Below are 18,629 nucleotides of genomic sequence, written 5' to 3'. Positions count from 1 at the left end.
CCTCCACGTCCAGCATGAAGACTTTGTTTCCAGCACACACTGCAACAGAGCAGTCACCAGGGCCAAACCTCACACACAGTACTCTTCCCAGAAGGGTGCCAACAACAGCCCCTTGAGGAGTCAGCCCTAGGGCAAGTTTAAAGTTAGTGTCAGTCCATCCACCATGCCCACGTGACTTACAGGAGCAGAAATGGCCAGGACACAATTCTCTGCTCTACAACTGTCCAAAGAGTGGCAATGTGCTGGAATAGGGCACCGTTCTTTGACAGCCTCTAGAACATTCTTCTGAAGCATCAGAAGCGCAGGACATGCCCATGGGAGGCGGCCCAGCCAGCAAGCAGGACACAGTCACCATGAGTACAAACTGAGCACAGAACCCCGAGTTCTTCCACCATGTCCACCCTATTAAAGATCAGCCGTGACACTGACTTTGGCCAGTGTAAAGTGGCAGAGGACGCCGTAAAAACAAAACCACAAGGGCATGCCAGCCAGCCCAAGGTGAGGAAGACAAGCATGTGGGGCAGAGCCGGACCAGAAGACTCGGAAAGGACAGCTCCCGCCACCTGGCCCAGGCCAGACGGAAGCTGCCACTGCGCAACACGAGAACCCGTGGACACCAACCTGTGTGTCTCGAGGAGTACTGGTGTGGCACGAACATGCTGTCAGCTGTAGACTGTGTGCCACAGGGGTACTGCTGGGGAGAGAGGCCGGGCCCTCCCACAGACTCACTCAATAATCGCTAGCCCTTTTCTAGGAGCTGAGGATGGGGCAGCAGATGAGGACATGACCACCAAGTACACCGGCTTCTGCCTCTGTGAAAATGGGTATGGAGGAGGCAAGGGAAAGGTTCCACCAGCCGTGGTAAACAAACCACTTAAAGGAGCTGAGTACACTGGGTAGGGGCATTGTAGGAGGACACCAAGAAGTGAAGGGCAGAGGGGTCATGGCAAAGAAGATATCTGGGCTAAGACCTGAAGGGTATGATGCTGACAGTGATTAGGAGCCCATCAGGGAGGGGCTGCACCCCCCTCCCCGCGCCCCCCGCCCAGCCCGGCTGAAGCTGGAGCCTGCATGTGTGATCCCGAGGTGGGGCGTGGGGGGTGGGGTGGGGTGGGGGGCTTTCAGCAGAGGCATGACACAGAAGCCCTCTGGCTTCCGAATTGAGAACAAAATGCCAGTATGGGGAGAACAGGACCAAGGAGATAGCAAGCGGTCTGTGCAGTAATCCAGATCAGAGGGTTGCGGCTTGAACCTGGGCAACACTGTGGGGAGAGGGAGAGATGCCACAGAATAGCTATGTGTGAAGGCGAGACACAACTCAGCAATGGATGGAACACAGGAAGTGAGGGGGACAGCCCCTGGCTCTAACCTCACGGCTAGGACAGCATGGAGAGCTGAGATGGGAAGGCTGGGGGAGGAGGGCTGGTGGGGGAGGGAGGCGGCCTGCACTGAAAGCTGGCAACAGCCTTGGACATCAGGGTAAAGTCGAGAAGGGAGTTATCAGGAAGCTGCACTGGGAGGACCCCCAGCAAGGGCAGGGAGTGAGCCACAGCCCCAGGACTCTGGGTCCACACCCTGGGGAAGGGCTCTGAGACATGAGAGGCAGGGCTTGCACACCCACACTGAGGAGCCAGAAAAAGGCGACCAGGAGAGGGGGAAGCAGGCCTGAAGGGCTGAACTGGGTGGACCCATGGCAGGGCTGTGGGGGCGCCAGTGGCTTCTCACTCTCTCAGTCCAAGCATATGCACCTATCAGGCCCAGAAGCAATTCAACCTTCCACCCCAGAACAGTCAGGGACCAAATAAACCAAACACAGCCCCATCCAGTCCCCAGCCCACACTGATGGACCCCGGGCAAGTGAGCACAAATGCTTTCTCACCTGGGCAGCTCCAGCACATCACATCTGACACGACCATCTGCCAGGTACATATTGGAGCCCTGGGAGCCCTGTGCCAAGCTACAGAGCTGGACTCTGCCACCAAGTCCAGATTGCTCAAATGGGTGTGAGTGAACCTGCTGTCCGTGTGCACACACCTGCTGTGGATGTTAGCCTGGCCACACACAGCAGGATGGCAGGGCCACCTGGCATGGCCAGGGGACCTACAATCCCCAGTTCTACAGCACAGTCCCCACCCAGCTCGTCTGCACCTAGCAGAGCTTGTCTCGTGGACTGCCCATATTCTCACTCGTCGAACAGCTGAGCCTTCACATCCAAAGCTTCGGCTTCTAACACCAGTCCCTAGCCAACCCTCCTTCAGCTCCAGCCACCTCCTGCTCAACTCCAAAGGCCATTACATAGCTGCTCTCCCACAATTCATGGCCCTCCACCTGCCCATATCTGCAGCGTAGGTACACTGCAACCGGTGTGCAGCGCAGGTGCACTGTCATCTGTGTGCATGGTGTGGTTGGCACTATTGCCTGGGTCATAATCCCAACATTGAGTCCTGCTCCATTACCACTGTGTCTCCAGCCCGAAAAACAACCAGCCAGAGCTGCCTGCATAGCTTCAGATATTGTAAAACCTTGTGTCAGATAAGAAAGCACAGAGCCCATAGATCAGCACACTGTGAGCCAGCAGAGGCTGGAGGGTCTGCTGGCAGCATCCACCCAGATGCTGGCCTTCTCAGCGGGGTTAAAAGCGGTTCAGAGCCTGCCTGTGACCAGATGTACTGCAGGCAGGAGTCACACCTGTAAGATATTTTTGAAACTCTATTTTGCATTTTCACTTACCTTGAAGAATCTTCTTTCTGCATTCATCCAGGTTCCACATTATAACATAATCCTGTGATGCAGAACAGACTAAAGGTGGGTCCGGTTTATTTCCAAAAGTTATGGCAGTGATGGGATAATGGTGTCCTTGTAGGAATAAATGCTATAAAAAAAACATGAAAAAAGTCACAGGGTACACATAACAGCTAAAATTAGAGCAAAAAAAGTAAGAAATTAAAGACACTGAACTTTCATACATTCACTGCATATTTTTAATCCGTTCATTACAATCCCTGCTTCTGTTACTAAAACGTGCTCTCAAGTTAGCCAGCATGGTGACACTACACACCCCACAGGGCTGTGGGGTGCAGCCTGTGTGTTTCCTTTTCCACTGTCCACTCATTTAAAAACCCATAGTGCCTCCTCATTACACACAGAACAGCAACCAGCGGGGAGAGCGGGGATCCCTGGAAGCCACAGTGGGTCCAGCAACCCTGGAGGGAGGCAGAGCAGAGAACTGGCATGGACACTCTCAAAACATGTGGCCTGCACAGAGGAGACGAAGCAGAGACCATTTCTGGGAGAGGGATGCAGGGACCTGAAAGCTGTGGTCAAAGGAAAGGAACTCAGGGGCAAGTTTGGGACAGCCCTGATGCCAGCACGGAGGAGAGAACAGTGGGGGACATGGAGAGCTCAGCAGACACAGGTGGCATTGCTCAGGAAGACAAACTGCTGACCTTTCAGCAGAGAAAGAGGAGAGAATCAAAGCACACAGAGCTCCCCCGTGACAGGTTAAAGGGACAGTAGAAGAAGAAAAAAAGATCAAGGGGAATGCCAGAGGAGAAGGGAACAGGTCTCAGGTCTTGGTTACAAGAGGTAGTTTGATACGAAGGTTATCATTCAAACAAGAGGACAAGGAAATCTCCTCTGGTGACGGTAGGAGTCTTCATCTATACCAACCCTTCTGACAAGAAAGACAAGACAACTTGAAACTTCTATTAGAATAAGCAAACAAGTCCTCTTGAAGGTATTAGAAAGGTGGAGAGCACAGAGAAGAAATCGGAGGAAGCAATCCCATGAAGACATCTTTGACTTGGGCAGCCTCCTCACAGTCCAGGAAGTGCTGCTGAGAAGCTGACACCTGACAGGGCTGAGGACACAGAAGGCAGCATGGTCACAAGGATAAAAGCAGAAACAGAGAGGAGGACAAGGATTTCCGCCACCTTATACACTATACGTCTGAAAGAGAGCCGAGTGCTCTAATGTTGAAGAGGCTATGCTTGCAAAACCACATGAGTAGATTTTAATAACTGCCTTCTAGAAATACAAGCCACCAAGAGGGTAAATCACACTTCAATAACTAGAAACCTGAAAAGAACCAAACCCAAGACACAGAGCTGAGCGGGAACAGAATCCTCCTGAGAATGGAGCCAACATCATCCCTAACCAGAGCAGGCAACAGGGCTTGCTGGCATCACCTTAGCAAACCAAGGCTACATAAAGAAAACAAATCTCCAGTCTCAAACTAGCTCTACATTGTTCATCTATATGTCCAACATCCAACCAAAAATACCCAGGTACCCAGGGAAACAAGACCATGTGATCACAAACTAAGAGAAAGAAAACACAACCAAAAAAAAATCATCATAGTCATCCAGAGGGATGTGAGCCCAACCTACACCTGAGCCACCAGTGGGGAAGAATTGGACACAATCACTAAAACAGAAGTTGGAGACATAAAATACAGTCTCACAACAAGAAGGAGTCAAACTAAAACCAGGTGAGACCAAACTGAGTGGATTAAGAGCATTGTCAGACACAGCAGAAGGAAAGGCCAGTGAAGGAGACACAGCCACAGGAACTGTATGAACTAAAATATATGGAGGTTAAGTCACATAAACAAAAATGAAAAAGTATCAGTAAACTGTGGGAATCTTCAAGCTCTGAAATATACACATATGTGGGGTCCACAGAGGTGGAGAGAAGGGAATGTTTGAAAAGAATGGCTAAATTTGATGACTATAAAGCTGTAAAAGCTAAAAAAAAAAAAAACAAGAAATAAGAAAATACACTAAAACACCTCATGATCTAACTTCTCAAAACCAACGATAAAAAGAAAAATCTTAAAAGCTGTCAGGGAAAATGACACATTCAATTCATAAGAATGATATTCCACAAACAGTGGAATATCACATTAAAATATTGAAGAAAACCACCAAATGAGGGTCCTCTACCAAGTCAAAGTATCTTTCAAAAGCACAGCAAAATTACAGCATTAGGACAGATAAAAGCTTAAATAATGCATCAACATGTCTGCTCTAAATATACATTAAACAATGTTCTTCAGACAGAAAGGTAGTTTCTCTAGAAGGAAAAATGCATTTACACAAAAACATCAAAATCTAGTTTATATACCCACTGTGACATTTTCTTGTTGCTTAATTCGATTTGTGTTTGTGCATGTGTGAGTATGTGTATGTGTGCATGTGGCCCTGGAGATTGAACTCAGGACCTCATGCTTGCCAGGCCAGTGTTCTACCACTTGTAATGTTCTTAACGTTTTTTTTAGCTTGTTTTTCAGATAAGGTCCCATATTAGCTTTTTCTAGCCTTGTCTCAAACCACCATTCTCCTACCTCTGCTTCCCAAGAAGCATGAGCCACCACACCCAGGCCCTGCTTATTGTATCTTCGATGAGGATGTTTATCACACATGCAAAAGCTAAATGTATAGGAGCAAAGATATAACTGCTACAGGGAAAGAGACAAAGACATAGCATTGATGAGAATAAAAAGCAGTCACGGTTGATCTTAAAGCAAAGAACATTACCAAAGATAGAAAAGTCACTTCAGAAAACAACAATCCGAGCCGGGTGCCAGTGGCTCATGCCTGTCATCCTGGGTACTCAGGAGACTCAGATCTGCGGATTACAGTTCAAAGCCAGCCTGGGCAGGAAAGTCCATGAGACTCTTATCTCCAATAAACCACTAGAAAACAGGAAGTGGCACTGTGGCTCAAGTGGTAGAGTGCTCACTTTGACTGAAGAGCTGAGGGACAGCGCCCAGGCCCCAAGGAGTTCAAGCCCCACAACCGACAAAAAACAAAAAAGAAAAAGAAAACAACAATCTGTTCTTCCTAACGCTAACTGGAGACCACCCTGTCACCAGACTGACACTAAAGCGTTGGTGAGACCATCATACACCATCTGCAGAGGCAACCTGCCGGGGTGCCCACTGGGGTGCATGTCTCCCTGCCGCTCAGCAATTCACACTGCCAGAAAACCTAGCAAACAAAATGAACATCCCACAGGATTCCTCCACCTCATGGTGCACAGAAGCTCACAGAGAACACACAAAGTTCCAACATGAGCACACAGAGACACAGGCATCAGTCAGGACGGCATTGCCTCTGGAGCAGAGAGGAGGCAGGGCCTGGGCCTTGGCTGCACACACATGCATGTTTTCTAAGCAAATTTATTTACCTCACTGCAAAGTAAGAAAGATCAAGGGGTCTTGCTCGGGTTGATATAAAACCTTTTATGATGATGTTCTTACTGAAAAATTGTTAATAAGGTGACTCTAAGTCATCTCATAAGCTAAGACTTAAGACAGCAGTTTTATCAACACTTTTTTTCTGCCATGGTTCGCAGCTAGTCCACAGGGAGTAAAGTAATGCTGCCAGTCAGAATAAGACACAGAGCTGCAGGAAAAGGCCCTGCACTTCACAGGAAAGACCTTCACTCACGAGGTACCTGGTGCGGGGGATCCCTGGGGTCCCACACACAGAGCTGGCTCCCATGCCAAGGGAAGGCACAGTACTGTGTGCTGCAGGCAAGCTGGACGTGGGGCACAGACTCCTCCAACTCTGCCAGGTATCTCTCCACAACTACATCACTCTCATGACAGGGGGGGTCCATCTGCAGCCTGAAAATGCAAAGAACACGCACAATGTCTTCAGGTGTGACAGTATAAAATACTGCTTATTCATAACTACTAGCAGTATTATTTATTCATAGCACCACATCACAACTGGCCCTCACCCTCCCCGCCCCCAGAAAATGGAGAAGAAGGTGAACATGCAAAACCCCACACGCAGGCCTTCCCACACCCCTCACCTGCTTCCCGCTCTGTGGGCCTTGCAGGACCTGCTGGGCGGGCGTCCTGGACTGTGAAGTGAGAACAGCTAGCTCTCAGAGACACGGACTGAATGGGGCCCCTAAGCCAAGTGCAGTCAAAATGTTGGTTATGGAACCAACTACCATTACCAAAGTTGCCTTCTAATTGAAACAAAAAATTAGCTGGGTGGACTGCAACTGAAATCCAGATACTCTAGAGCTAGCCTCTTGAAGTACTTCACAATACACAATGGGTTCTATCACCAGTGACTGACTGGCTGTACCTCACAAGGCATAAATCAACAAACAATGTTTAGAACTTGTTCTCATGTCACACGTAGCGCCCCAAAAACAAGATGAACTAAGATGCAGGCACCTCTCAACCCAAGCCCATTTCGGAAGCAGATACAACTGACTCAGACAAGGGACCTGCTGACGGTGAGGCGAGAGACCCCAGCCTTTGGGGGTCCCCAGCACAAGGGCCCGGCCGGCCCTCGTCACCACAGTGGCCACCATGTACAACAGAGGCCATCGATTCAAGATCGGGCTCAAGCTGTGGCTTCCCTTTGAGGCCAGTGCCAGTCAGAGGGACCATCTGACCACAGACAGGGGTGGAGTGAAGAAGGGAGGCAAATCCTGCATGCATGCCAGGCGTGAGACCATGAACTACCAAATTTGTTGAATAGAAAACTATTTAGAAAGCAATTTGAAAACTCACACATCAGTCGGCCAGCTCCCAAATGACCCTTCACATGCCAGGGGGATGTGCCCAGCTAAAGCCCCACTACATGGCGGGAACACTATGCTACCCTAGCCATCCTCGGTCACCATAGTGGACTGAGACTCCCATCTCCACTGGCCCTCAGCCAGGCTCACCCTCCATATCCCCTCTTCAACTCCTCCCTACCACTAACTGCAGGGCCATACCGCCTGGGCCTACTGTCCCCCAGACATGGAGCACATGTGGATACGATGCTTCCACCGGGGTCCACTGTCCCTCAGTGCTGACCTGGGGTCCTCCACTGTCCCTCAGTGCTGACCTGGGGTCCTCCACTGTCTCTCAGCGCTGACCTGGGGTCCACTGTCCCTCAGCACTGACCTGGGGTCCTCCACTGTCCCTCAGTACTGACCTGGGGTCCTCCACTGTCCCTCAGTGCTGACCTGGGGTCCTCCACTGTCTCTCAGCACTGACCTGGGGTCCACTGTCCCTCAGCACTGACCTGGGGTCCACTGTCCCTCAGCACTGACCTGGGGTCCACTGTCCCTCAGCACTAACCTGGGGTCCACTGTCCCTCAGCACTAACCTGGGGTCCACTGTCTCTCAGCACTGACCTGGGGTCCACTGTCTCTCACTGACCTGGGGTCCACTGTCTCTCAGCACTGACCTGGGGTCCTCCACTGTCCCTCAGCATTGACCTGGGGTCCACTGTCCCTCAGCACTGACCTGGAGTCCACTGTCCCTCAGTGCTGACCTGGGGTCCACTGTCCCTCAGCACTGACCTGGGGTCCACTGTCTCTCAGCACTGACCTGGGGTCCTCCACTGTCCCTCAGCACTGACCTGGGGTCCACTGTCCCTCAGCACTGACCTGGGGTCCACTGTCCCTCAGCACTGACCTGGGGTCCACTGTCCCTCAGTGCTGACCTGGGGTCCACTGTCTCTCAGCGCTGACCTGGGGTCCTCCACTGTCTCTCAGCACTGACCTGGGGTCCTCCACTGTCTCTCAGCGCTGACCTGGGGTCCTCCACTGTCCCTCAGCACTGACCTGGGGTCCACTGTCCCTCAGCACTGACCTGGGGTCCTCCACTGTCTCTCAGCGCTGACCTGGGGTCCACTGTCCCTCAGCACTGACCTGGGGTCCACTGTCCCTCAGCACTGACCTGGGGTCCACTGTCCCTCAGCACTGACCTGGGGTCCACTGTCTCTCACTGACCTGGGGTCCACTGTCTCTCAGCACTGACCTGGGGTCCTCCACTGTCCCTCAGTGCTGACCTGGGGTCCACTGTCCCTCAGTGCTGACCTGGGGTCCACTGTCCCTCAGCACTGACCTGGGGTCCACTGTCCCTCAGTGCTGACCTGGGGTCCACTGTCTCTCAGCACTGACCTGGGGTCCTCCACTGTCCCTCAGTGCTGACCTGGAGTCCACTGTCCCTCAGCACTGACCTGGGGTCCACTGTCCCTCAGCACTGACCTGGGTTCCACTGTCCCTCAGCACTGACCTGGGGTCCTCCACTGTCCCTCAGCACTGACCTGGGGTCCACTGTCCCTCAGCACTGACCTGGGGTCCACTGTCCCTCAGCACTGACCTGGGGTCCACTGTCCCTCAGCACTGACCTGGGGTCCACTGTCCCTCAGCACTGACCTGGGGTCCACTGTCCCTCAGCACTGACCTGGGGTCCACTGTCCCTCAGCACTGACCTGGGGTCCACTGTCTCTCAGCACTGACCTGGGGTCCACTGTCCCTCAGCACTGACCTGGGGTCCACTGTCCCTCAGCACTGACCTGGGGTCCACTGTCCCTCAGCACTGACCTGGGGTCCACTGTCTCTCAGCACTGACCTGGGGTCCACTGTCTCTCAGCACTGACCTGGGGTCCACTGTCCCTCAGCACTGACCTGGGGTCCACTGTCCCTCAGTGCTGACCTGGGGTCCACTGTCCCTCAGTGCTGACCTGGGGTCCACTGTCCCTCAGCGCTGACCTGGGGTCCACTGTCTCTCAGCACTGACCTGGGGTCCACTGTCTCTCAGCACTGACCTGGGGTCCACTGTCCCTCAGCACTGACCTGGGGTCCACTGTCCCTCAGCACTGACCTGGGGTCCACTGTCCCTCAGCACTGACCTGGGGTCCACTGTCTCTCAGCACTGACCTGGGGTCCACTGTCCCTCAGTGCTGACCTGGGGTCCACTGTCCCTCAGTGCTGACCTGGGGTCCACTGTCTCTCAGCGCTGACCTGGGGTCCACTGTCCCTCAGCACTGACCTGGGGTCCTCCACTGTCTCTCAGCACTGACCTGGGGTCCACTGTCCCTCAGCACTGACCTGGGGTCCACTGTCTCTCAGTACTGACCTGGGGTCCACTGTCCCTCAGCACTGACCTGGGTTCCACTGTCCCTCAGCACTGACCTGGGGTCCACTGTCCCTCAGCACTGACCTGGGGTCCACTGTCCCTCAGCACTGACCTGGGGTCCACTGTCCCTCAGCACTGACCTGGGGTCCTCCACTGTCTCTCAGCACTGACCTGGGGTCCACTGTCTCTCAGCACTGACCTGGGGTCCTCCACTGTCCCTCAGCACTGACCTGGGGTCCACTGTCTCTCAGCACTGATCTGGGGTCCACTGTCTCTCAGCACTGATCTGGGGTCCACTGTCTCTCAGCACTGATCTGGGGTCCACTGTCTCTCAGCACTGACCTGGGGTCCTCCACTGTCCCTCAGCACTGACCTGGGGTCCACTGTCTCTCAGCACTGATCTGGGGTCCACTGTCTCTCAGCACTGACCTGGGGTCCTCCACTGTCCCTCAGCACTGACCTGGGGTCCACTGTCTCTCAGCGCTGACCTGGGGTCCTCCACTGTCCCTCAGTGCTGACCTGGGGTCCACTGTCCCTCAGCACTGACCTGGGGTCCACTGTCTCTCAGCACTGATCTGGGGTCCACTGTCTCTCAGCACTGACCTGGGGTCCTCCACTGTCCCTCAGTGCTGACCTGGAGTCCACTGTCCCTCAGCACTGACCTGGGGTCCACTGTCCCTCAGCACTGACCTGGGGTCCTCCACTGTCCCTCAGCACTGACCTGGGGTCCTCCACTGTCCCTCAGCACTGACCTGGGGTCCACTGTCCCTCAGTGCTGACCTGGGGTCCTCCACTGTCCCTCAGCACTGACCTGGGTTCCACTGTCTCTCAGTGCTGACCTGGGGTTCACTGTCCCTCAGCACTGACCTGGGTTCCACTGTCCCTCAGCACTGACCTGGGGTCCTCCACTGTCTCTCAGCGCTGACCTGGGGTCCTCCACTGTCTCTCAGCACTGACCTGGGGTCCACTGTCCCTCAGCACTGACCTGGGGTCCTCCACTGTCCCTCAGTGCTGACCTGGGGTCCTCCACTGTCCCTCAGTGCTGACCTGGGGTCCTCCACTGTCCCTCAGCACTGACCTGGGGTCCGGTCCACTGTCCCTCAGTGCTGACCTGGGGTCCTCCACTGTCCCTCAGCACTGACCTGGGGTCCACTGTCCCTCAGTGCTGACCTGGGGTCCTCCACTGTCCCTCAGCACTGACCTGGGGCCCACTGTCCCTCAGTGCTGACCTGGGGTTCACTGTCCCTCAGCACTGACCTGGGTTCCACTGTCCCTCAGCACTGACCTGGGGTCCACTGTCCCTCAGCACTGACCTGGGTTCCACTGTCCCTCAGCACTGACCTGGGGTCCACTGTCTCTCAGCACTGACCTGGGGTCCACTGTCCCTCAGCACTGACCTGGGTTCCACTGTCCCTCAGCACTGACCTGGGGTCCACTGTCTCTCAGCACTGACCTGGGGTCCACTGTCCCTCAGCACTGACCTGGGTTCCACTGTCTCTCAGCACTGACCTGGGGTCCTCCACTGTCTCTCAGCACTGACCTGGGGTCCACTGTCCCTCAGCACTGACCTGGGTTCCACCGTCCCTCAGCACTGACCTGAGGACCTTCACTGACTCTGAGCACTGTAGAGATAGCCATCCCCCCACCAGTACCTACCTATTACAATAGAAGCATGTGAGACCACACTCACGTACACACAGAATGGCCCATGTCCCCCAGAACCTGGCATCCCAGAGGGTGATGAGACCAATTAACAACACTAAGTCAGTGCTGACACTCCAAGTCACAAGATTCAAATCTTGCAGATTCAAACAGAAAAATATAAAGTTTTGTTTTTATTTAAGCTGTTATGAAAATAAAACTTGCACACTTCATTATTTAAGTACCTATCACATACCCATTCTCTCTCAATAATGCAGGAGTCCTAGAAGAGAATATAGCAAAGAGGAAAATTAAAAAAATTAAATAGCAACTATAAAATATCTTTCACAAGGAAATGGCAGTGCCAACAACTTTAACTTGTTCATTGCTTACTGAATGTAAAGCAAGCAATATCAAGTCACATCTTTGTTACTAAAATTCTTGAATTACAGCACCCAAGATCAGGGTGCTAGTGGCTCACACTTGTAATTCCAGCCACTCAGTAGCTGAGATCTGAGGATCCTGGTTTGAAGCCAGCCTGGGCAAGAAAGTCCGTGAGACTCTTATCTCCAATAAACTACTCAGAAAAAGCCAAATTGGAGCTATGCCTCAAGTGGTAGAGCACCAGCCTTGAGCAAAGAAGCTCAGGGACAGTACCTAGGTCCTGAGTCCAAGCCCTAGGATTGGCACACAAAAAAATACAAAACAAAACAATTCAACAATACCCACAGGAAGCTATGAAACAGGTTTCTTATATTACCTTCCAAGCAGTGTTTCTCCAAGGAGAAATATTCGCAATAGCTCACTGAGGCCAGGCAGGTGAAGGACGAAGAGAACCATCTACAGTACCTGTGGCCGCTGAGGGAGAGCTGCTACCAGCTCACACAGTGGACAGTAAGGCCCCTCCATGGAAGAAGGGCTCAAAAAGAGGCAGACACTAAAAGGTACCCAAGGTAAGAATTTACGGATGGGACTTTCTTCCTAACAATCAAGGGCTGTTAAAAGCAGTGATATGAAATACTTCACCCTCATCTGTGTCATAAGAAAAAGGAGAAAGACCAAAGGCACCGGGGCCCTGAAAGACCACTGGTCACTCAATGCTGGAGATGTGGCCAAAAGGAAACCCTACTGCATTGTTGGCGGGAGTGTAAACTTGTTCAACCACTCTGGAAAGTAGTATGGAGGTTCCTGAAAAGACTCCACATAGAGCTCCCCACTTTTGGGCGTTTACCCAAACGATCACAAACAAGGCCAGTCTAAAGCTACCAGCACAGCTATGTTTATCCCAGCATTGTTATTCACCATAGCTAAGATATAGGACCAATCCAGATGCCCCTCAGGAGGTGAGTGGATCAAGATGTGGTATATATGTATGTATATATATACATATACACACACACACACACACACACACACACACACACACACACACACACACACACACACACACACAATGGAATTCTGTGACACCACCACATTTGTTAGGAAATGGAAAGACTTGGAAAAAATTATATTAAGTGAAGTAAACCAGACCCAAAGAAACATAGTCCCCATGGTTTCCCTTATTTGCAATAAGCAGTATACGTCTAGGATAATCTTACCAGACAAGCAGAAAAGGTCAAAAGCTACGTACATATGACCATAAGACCTTATACAAAGTGAAATGAACCCCAAGATATGGACACAAGAGGTTTCTTCTTTGTTGCTGTTGTTTTTAATGTACTGTTGTTTTTTTTTTTTTTGTTTCTTTTGTATGTTATAACACCTGTTTTCACTGTATTTGATTCCGGTGCCCTGCATCTTGTACATACATTTTTTCTAATTTAGGGAGGGGAAGGGAACAACAAACTTTACAACTTCAGGGGGAAGTAGCTGGGGGAGGGAGTAGCTGGGGAGGTGGAGAAGGGAAATTAGGGGAAAAACAAAGGAGGGGGTAACAGTCCTGGACAGGAAGGGCACTCATCACCTGACTCATGTAACTCTATACCCTCTGTACAGTATCCTTACAATAAAAAATACTTTATTTTTTAAAAAAGAATCTTGGGTCAAAAGGCCAAGTCAGGTCCCTGTACTAGTAATGGTGTGAAGTCACAGATTTGAGATATTTAATGGCAGGTATAAAATTTTAAATACCTCCATGGACATTTTTTAGTCTTTGAAAGATATGTATCTCCATTCAGAATTCAATTTTAACTTTTTTAGTGTTTTTTCTACAATAATAAATTACAAAGACTGGATCCACAGTTCCCGAGACTACAATGGTCCTCCCTACTCCTCTGTGTGCAGCAGCAATCCGACTGCCATGAGCCGAGGAGCTCCCTCGGTGCTCCCTCGGTGCTTCCAGAAGACCGCATGTCCTCAGCCTGCCTCCTCCTTGCTGTGACTTCTGCACCAGGTCAGCAGTGCTGGGAAGGAAAGCTCCCGACTTCAGGTCTGTTGGGTAACTAGCTCTGTACTGCAGATGGGATGGTCTGTGTGTACTGCCCCCTTGTGGCCATGTGTGCCTGTGGGTGTGTGGTGGCTGCACAGGAGGCCTGCGGGGATGCAGTATGTCATGTGGGTACAGTATGTATGTGTATTCCTGCACTTCCAAGGCTATGGGATGCATATGTGTTTGGGCATATGTATGTCTACATTCAAAAATAGGTGGATATTTTTCACTTAAATTGTTATGGCCAGACGCTGGTGGCCTGTAATCCTAGCTACCCAGGAGACTGAGATCTGAGGACTGTGGTTCAAGGCCAGCCCCAGCAGAAAAGGCTGTGAGACTCTTATCTCCAATGAACCATCAAAAAAATCAGGAAGTGGAATTGTGGCTCAAGTAACAAGAGTGCTAGCCTTGAGCACCAAAGCTCAGGGGGGCCCAGGCCCTAAATTCAATCCCCAGGACCAGCACACGTGCATGTGTGCACACACACGCACACACACAAATTTGTTATCTATAAAAATAAAACTTGCACACTTGGTAACTTATATACTCATCATCTACCCATTCTTCTTCAATAATGCAGGAGTAGAAGTTTGAGAAGAGCACAGAGCAAAGCAGAAAAAGATAAATAACTTTCAGGTAGCAATTCGAAAGTATCTTTCACAAGGGAATGGCAGTGCCAACTACCTTAACCCCATCTTACATACTGAAGTATATATTGAGTAATCATGCTCAATTCCATAACTGAGTACAGATAAACTGATATTTTCTAAACACATGGAAAGGTCTGGTCATGGTGGCTCACATCAGTAATCCTACCAATGTGAAAGGGTTAGCTATGTAGTCTGAGGCTACCCCTGGACAAAAAGCCTGAGATCATAATTGAAAAATAAAAACAGGGTTGGGAAGGTGGCTCAGTGGTAGAGCGCTTGCCTTGCATGCACGAGGCCCTGGGTTCGATTCCTCAGCACCACATAAGCAGAAAAAGCCGGAAGTAGTGCTGTGTGGTATGGTGCTAGCCTTGAGCTGAAGAGCTGAGGAACAGTGCCCAGGCCCAGAGTTCAGGCCCCATGACCGACAAAAAAATAAAAAATAAATAAATAAAAACAAAGCAAAAAAGATGGGGTAAAAAGAAAGCCTACTAAAGTTGAATTCAGACCACAGTTCCACAAAAAAAATAGTAATAATAAAAATACATGAAAAGACTAATGATTGTCTATAACTTCTAATTTAGTATAGTGGGAGCTGATTACCATGTGAGAACACTACAGAGGCATTGTTTTTAAATAACTTCTGCGTAGGCCTCCAGGCAGCTGGGTCTTTCCTATCTATCCTTGAATCTTCTCATGGACTCTGTCTTGGCTCTTTGTAAACATACAGCACTGATCAGGTCCAAACTTTATCATCGGTAACCAAGCTGTCTCTAAGCACAAGCCTACTTCCTTAAAACTAAAAAGTTGTTTTTTAAACGAATGAGGTGTAAAGAAAATGCATATTGGGATGGGAAGGTGGCTCAGTGGTAGAGTGCTCGCCTAGCAAGCATGAAGCCCTGGGTTTGATTCCTCAGTACCACATACACAGAAAAAGCCATAAGTGGTGCTATGGCTCAAGTGGTAGAGTGCTCGCCTAGCAAGCATGAAGCCCTGGGTTTGATTCCTCAGTACCACATACACAGAAAAAGCCATAAGTGGTGCTATGGCTCAAGTGGTAGAGCACTAGCCTTAAGCAAAAGAAGCTCAGGACAGTGCCCAGGCCATGAGTTCAAGTCCAGGACTGCAAAAAAGGAAAAAGAACAGGAAAGAAAATGCACATCTATGCAGAGACAGAGCAGGTGATGTGTTCCTAAACAGGAGCCCTGATTCCAGGCTGAGTTTGAAGAAGCCCTGCGACGTTGGAGTATGAAACCAGAGCACCAAGCAGGGGGAGACCGGACGGGACGGACGCAGGCAGCTCCTGAACCTGGAAAGAGGAGAAACGGCTTCTCCCCGGCACCGGGGCAGGCCTGCGGGCCAGGGCCAGCCCGTCCGCCCAGCAGCCGGCAGGACGCCAGACGGGAGGCGCGGCCCAGGCGGAAGAGCACCCGCGGAGAGCCAGCCGGGCAGACCCGCGGCCGGAGGAGCCTCGCCCAGGACCCGGCTGGCCGGAGCAGGCCGCTTCGTCTGGAAAACACGGCCCGTGCCCAGCCAGGAAGTCCCGCAGGGCCCCGCCGGAGCTCCAGCCGCGACGGGAGGAGGAGGGGAGGAGGAGCACCACGGACCGACGCGGTCCAGGGCGGCAGCCGGCGGGGCGCTAGTCCGCACTGCGCCGGCGCGCGAGGGCGGCGACGGGCAGCGACGGGCGGGCGAGGGCGGCGACGGGCAGCGACGGGCAGCGATGGGCGAGGGCGGCGACGGGCAGCGACGGGCGGGCGAGGGCGGCGACGGGCAGCGACGGGCGGGCGAGGGCGGCGACGGGCAGCGACGGGCAGCGATGGGCGAGGGCGGCGACGGGCAGCGACGGGCGGGCGAGGGCGGCGACGGGCAGCGACGCGCGAAGGCACGGACGCGCGAGTGCACGGACACGCGCGTGTGCACGGACGCGCGAAGGCACGGACGCGCGCGTGCACGGACGCGCGAGGACACGGACGCGCATGTGCACGGACGCGCGTGGGCACCGACGCGCGAGGGCACCGACGCGCATGTGCACCGACGCGCGAGGACACGGACGCGCATGGGCACGGACGCGCATGTGCACGGAAACGCGAGGGCACCGACGCGCATGTGCACGGACGCGCGAGGGCACCGACGCGCATGTGCACGGACGCGCGAGGGCACCGACGCGCATGTGCACGGACGCGCGAGGGCACCGACGCGCGTGTGCGGCCCGGAGGCGGGGACGCGGGGCGCTCCGAGCCCGCCCGGCCCTCGCGCCGGGGCGGCCTGCCGTCTGAACCGGGCGCTCCGGGCCCGGCCTCCGGCCTCCGGCGCCGGGTTGGCGTCCGGGCCGGGTAGCGCCGGTCCGCGCGGGCCCGCGACTCGGGAGCTCCGAAGGGGAAGTTTAACAGCCCGGCCCGCGCGCGCGCACCCGGCCCGAAGCCCCCGCGAGCCGGGGGCGCGGCGCCCGCACGGCGGCGCCCGCTCGACGCAGGGCCCCCTTGCGGCCAGCGGCGCCTCACCGCGGCCGGCCCTCCTACCCGCCGTCCTACCCGCCGCGCCGCCACGACGAGCGGCCCGCAGCTCCGTCCCACGGCGACGGCGCGTCTCTATGGTTACGAGGAAGCGGCCCCGGCGCCACGCCCCCAGTGTTCTCGCGAGAATCCAGCGGCGCGGAGCGGCCCGCGGCTCCGTCCCGCCCTCGGGAGCGACGGCGCGTCTCTATGGCTACGAGGAAGCGGCCCCGGCGCCACGTCCTCGGCGCTCTCGCGAGAAGCCAGCGGCGCCTCGCTTCCGGGAGCGCTTACTTCCGGCACCGCCCCCTGCCGCCGGCTCTCCGCAGCGCGGACGCGGCTGGAGGCGCGCGCTTGGCGAGGCCCGGCGGCAAGTCCGGAAGTCTAGGCCTCCCCCCGCGGATGCGGCCCCCGAGCTGAGCGCCCGCCATGGCCGCCCCGCGGGGCGCCGCGGGCCCCTGGCGCCGCGCTCTGCTGGTGCTGGCGGCGGCGCAGGCCGCGGCCCTGGTCCTGGCGCGGGGCCCCGGCGAGGACGACGCCCCCGAGGAGTGGCTGCTCCTGCACGTGGTCCAGGGCCAGATCGGGGCCGGCAACTACAGCTACCTGCGGCTGAGCCACGAGGGCAAGATCGTGCTGCGCATGCGCAGCCTGCGCGGGGACGCCGACCTCTACGTGTCCGACAGCACGCTGCACCCCAGCTTCGACGACTACGAGCTGCAGTCGGCCACCTGCGGCCCGGACGCGGTCGCCATCCCCGCGCACTTCCGGCGGCCCGTGGGCATCGGCATCTACGGGCACCCGTCCCACGGCGAGAGCGACTTCGAGATGAAGGTGTACCTGGACCGGACCGAGGACCCGCCGCCGGGCCCCGCGGGCGCGGGCGCGCGCGCCCCCGAGGAGCGGCCCGCCGACGAGGACTCGGTCCTCTGGACGGTTCTCATCGGCGTTCTGAAGCTGGTTCTGGAAATCCTCTTCTGAGGCCGGGCGGGGGGCCCGCGGCACGGTGGTCACCGCGGTTCCCCGGAAGGCTTCCCACCTTCTTTCCCGGATGGAAAGGCTGGGGGCCCGCAGGTCGCCTCCCCGGGCCGCGCCCGCAGCCTGGAGAACTGGGTCCCGGGCCCACGCTTGGGGCCCCTTCCACCCCGATAGCACTGGCTGGCTAGCCGCTAGTTGTGAACGTGTTCCTAGGTCTGTCACAGTTCTGAATCCACCTGAACCAAATTTTAGGCCATCTGCCATTTTACCACCTGGGCCTGCCTATTAGAAGCCTTTGATTCTTAAACTTTCAAGGTACTTAACAATAGTGGAGAAACACCGTCATAGATTATGAAAGATTGGTGACAGTAATGGTAACTTTATATGATGAACCGTCATTATTCGTCGTGGAATAAAATGTAGCAAATTAAATCGCATTTTAGTAGTTTCTGGAAAGTCAAAGCACGGAGTCTAAAAACCTTTTAGAAAAGGAGCCATTCCTGTACCTGCGCGTGGTTTCAAAGGTAAGAGGAACGTAATGAAACAAATCGACT

General features: G+C 54.1%; 2 protein-coding genes across 9 annotated transcripts in view; one reads left to right on the top strand and one right to left on the bottom strand.

The window, feature by feature from the left end:
* The window catches only part of Wdr27 (WD repeat domain 27), a 105,413-nt gene extending 88,051 nt beyond the window's left edge, over positions 1 to 17,362 (bottom strand). For 6 of the 8 annotated variants that reach the window (XR_011369294.1, XR_011369295.1, XM_070010318.1 and 3 more), the window contains exons 1-4: positions 17,140 to 17,362; positions 6,460 to 6,631; positions 2,731 to 2,872; positions 2 to 126 (exon numbers count right to left, since the gene is read on the bottom strand). Coding sequence is in view for 6 of the 8 variants with exons in the window: in XM_070010318.1 (XP_069866419.1) it covers positions 2 to 126; positions 2,731 to 2,872; positions 6,460 to 6,624 (432 nt within the window). In the remaining 2 variants the exon portion in view is untranslated. Of the gene's footprint in view, position 1; positions 127 to 2,730; positions 2,873 to 6,459; positions 6,632 to 6,822; positions 6,874 to 11,783; positions 11,811 to 12,287; positions 12,322 to 17,139 lie in introns of those variants that run through there. The other 2 variants (XM_070010317.1, XM_070010320.1) reach the window with 2 other exon arrangements.
* CUNH6orf120 (chromosome unknown C6orf120 homolog) lies at positions 16,829 to 18,512 on the top strand. The gene has a single exon (XM_070010372.1). It carries the CDS (start codon positions 17,530 to 17,532, stop codon positions 18,076 to 18,078), a length of 549 nt encoding a protein of 182 aa, XP_069866473.1. The 5' UTR covers positions 16,829 to 17,529; the 3' UTR covers positions 18,079 to 18,512.
* The last annotated feature ends 117 nt before the right edge of the window (positions 18,513 to 18,629 follow it).

This window comes from Dipodomys merriami, unplaced genomic scaffold, assembly GCF_024711535.1.
Source record: "Dipodomys merriami isolate MVZ:Mamm:240054 unplaced genomic scaffold, mDipMer1.0.p SCAF_8, whole genome shotgun sequence".
NCBI lineage: Eukaryota > Metazoa > Chordata > Mammalia > Rodentia > Heteromyidae > Dipodomys > Dipodomys merriami.
The sequence above is the reverse complement of the archived record's forward strand: the minus strand, read 5'-3'. Positions and strand labels throughout refer to the sequence as shown.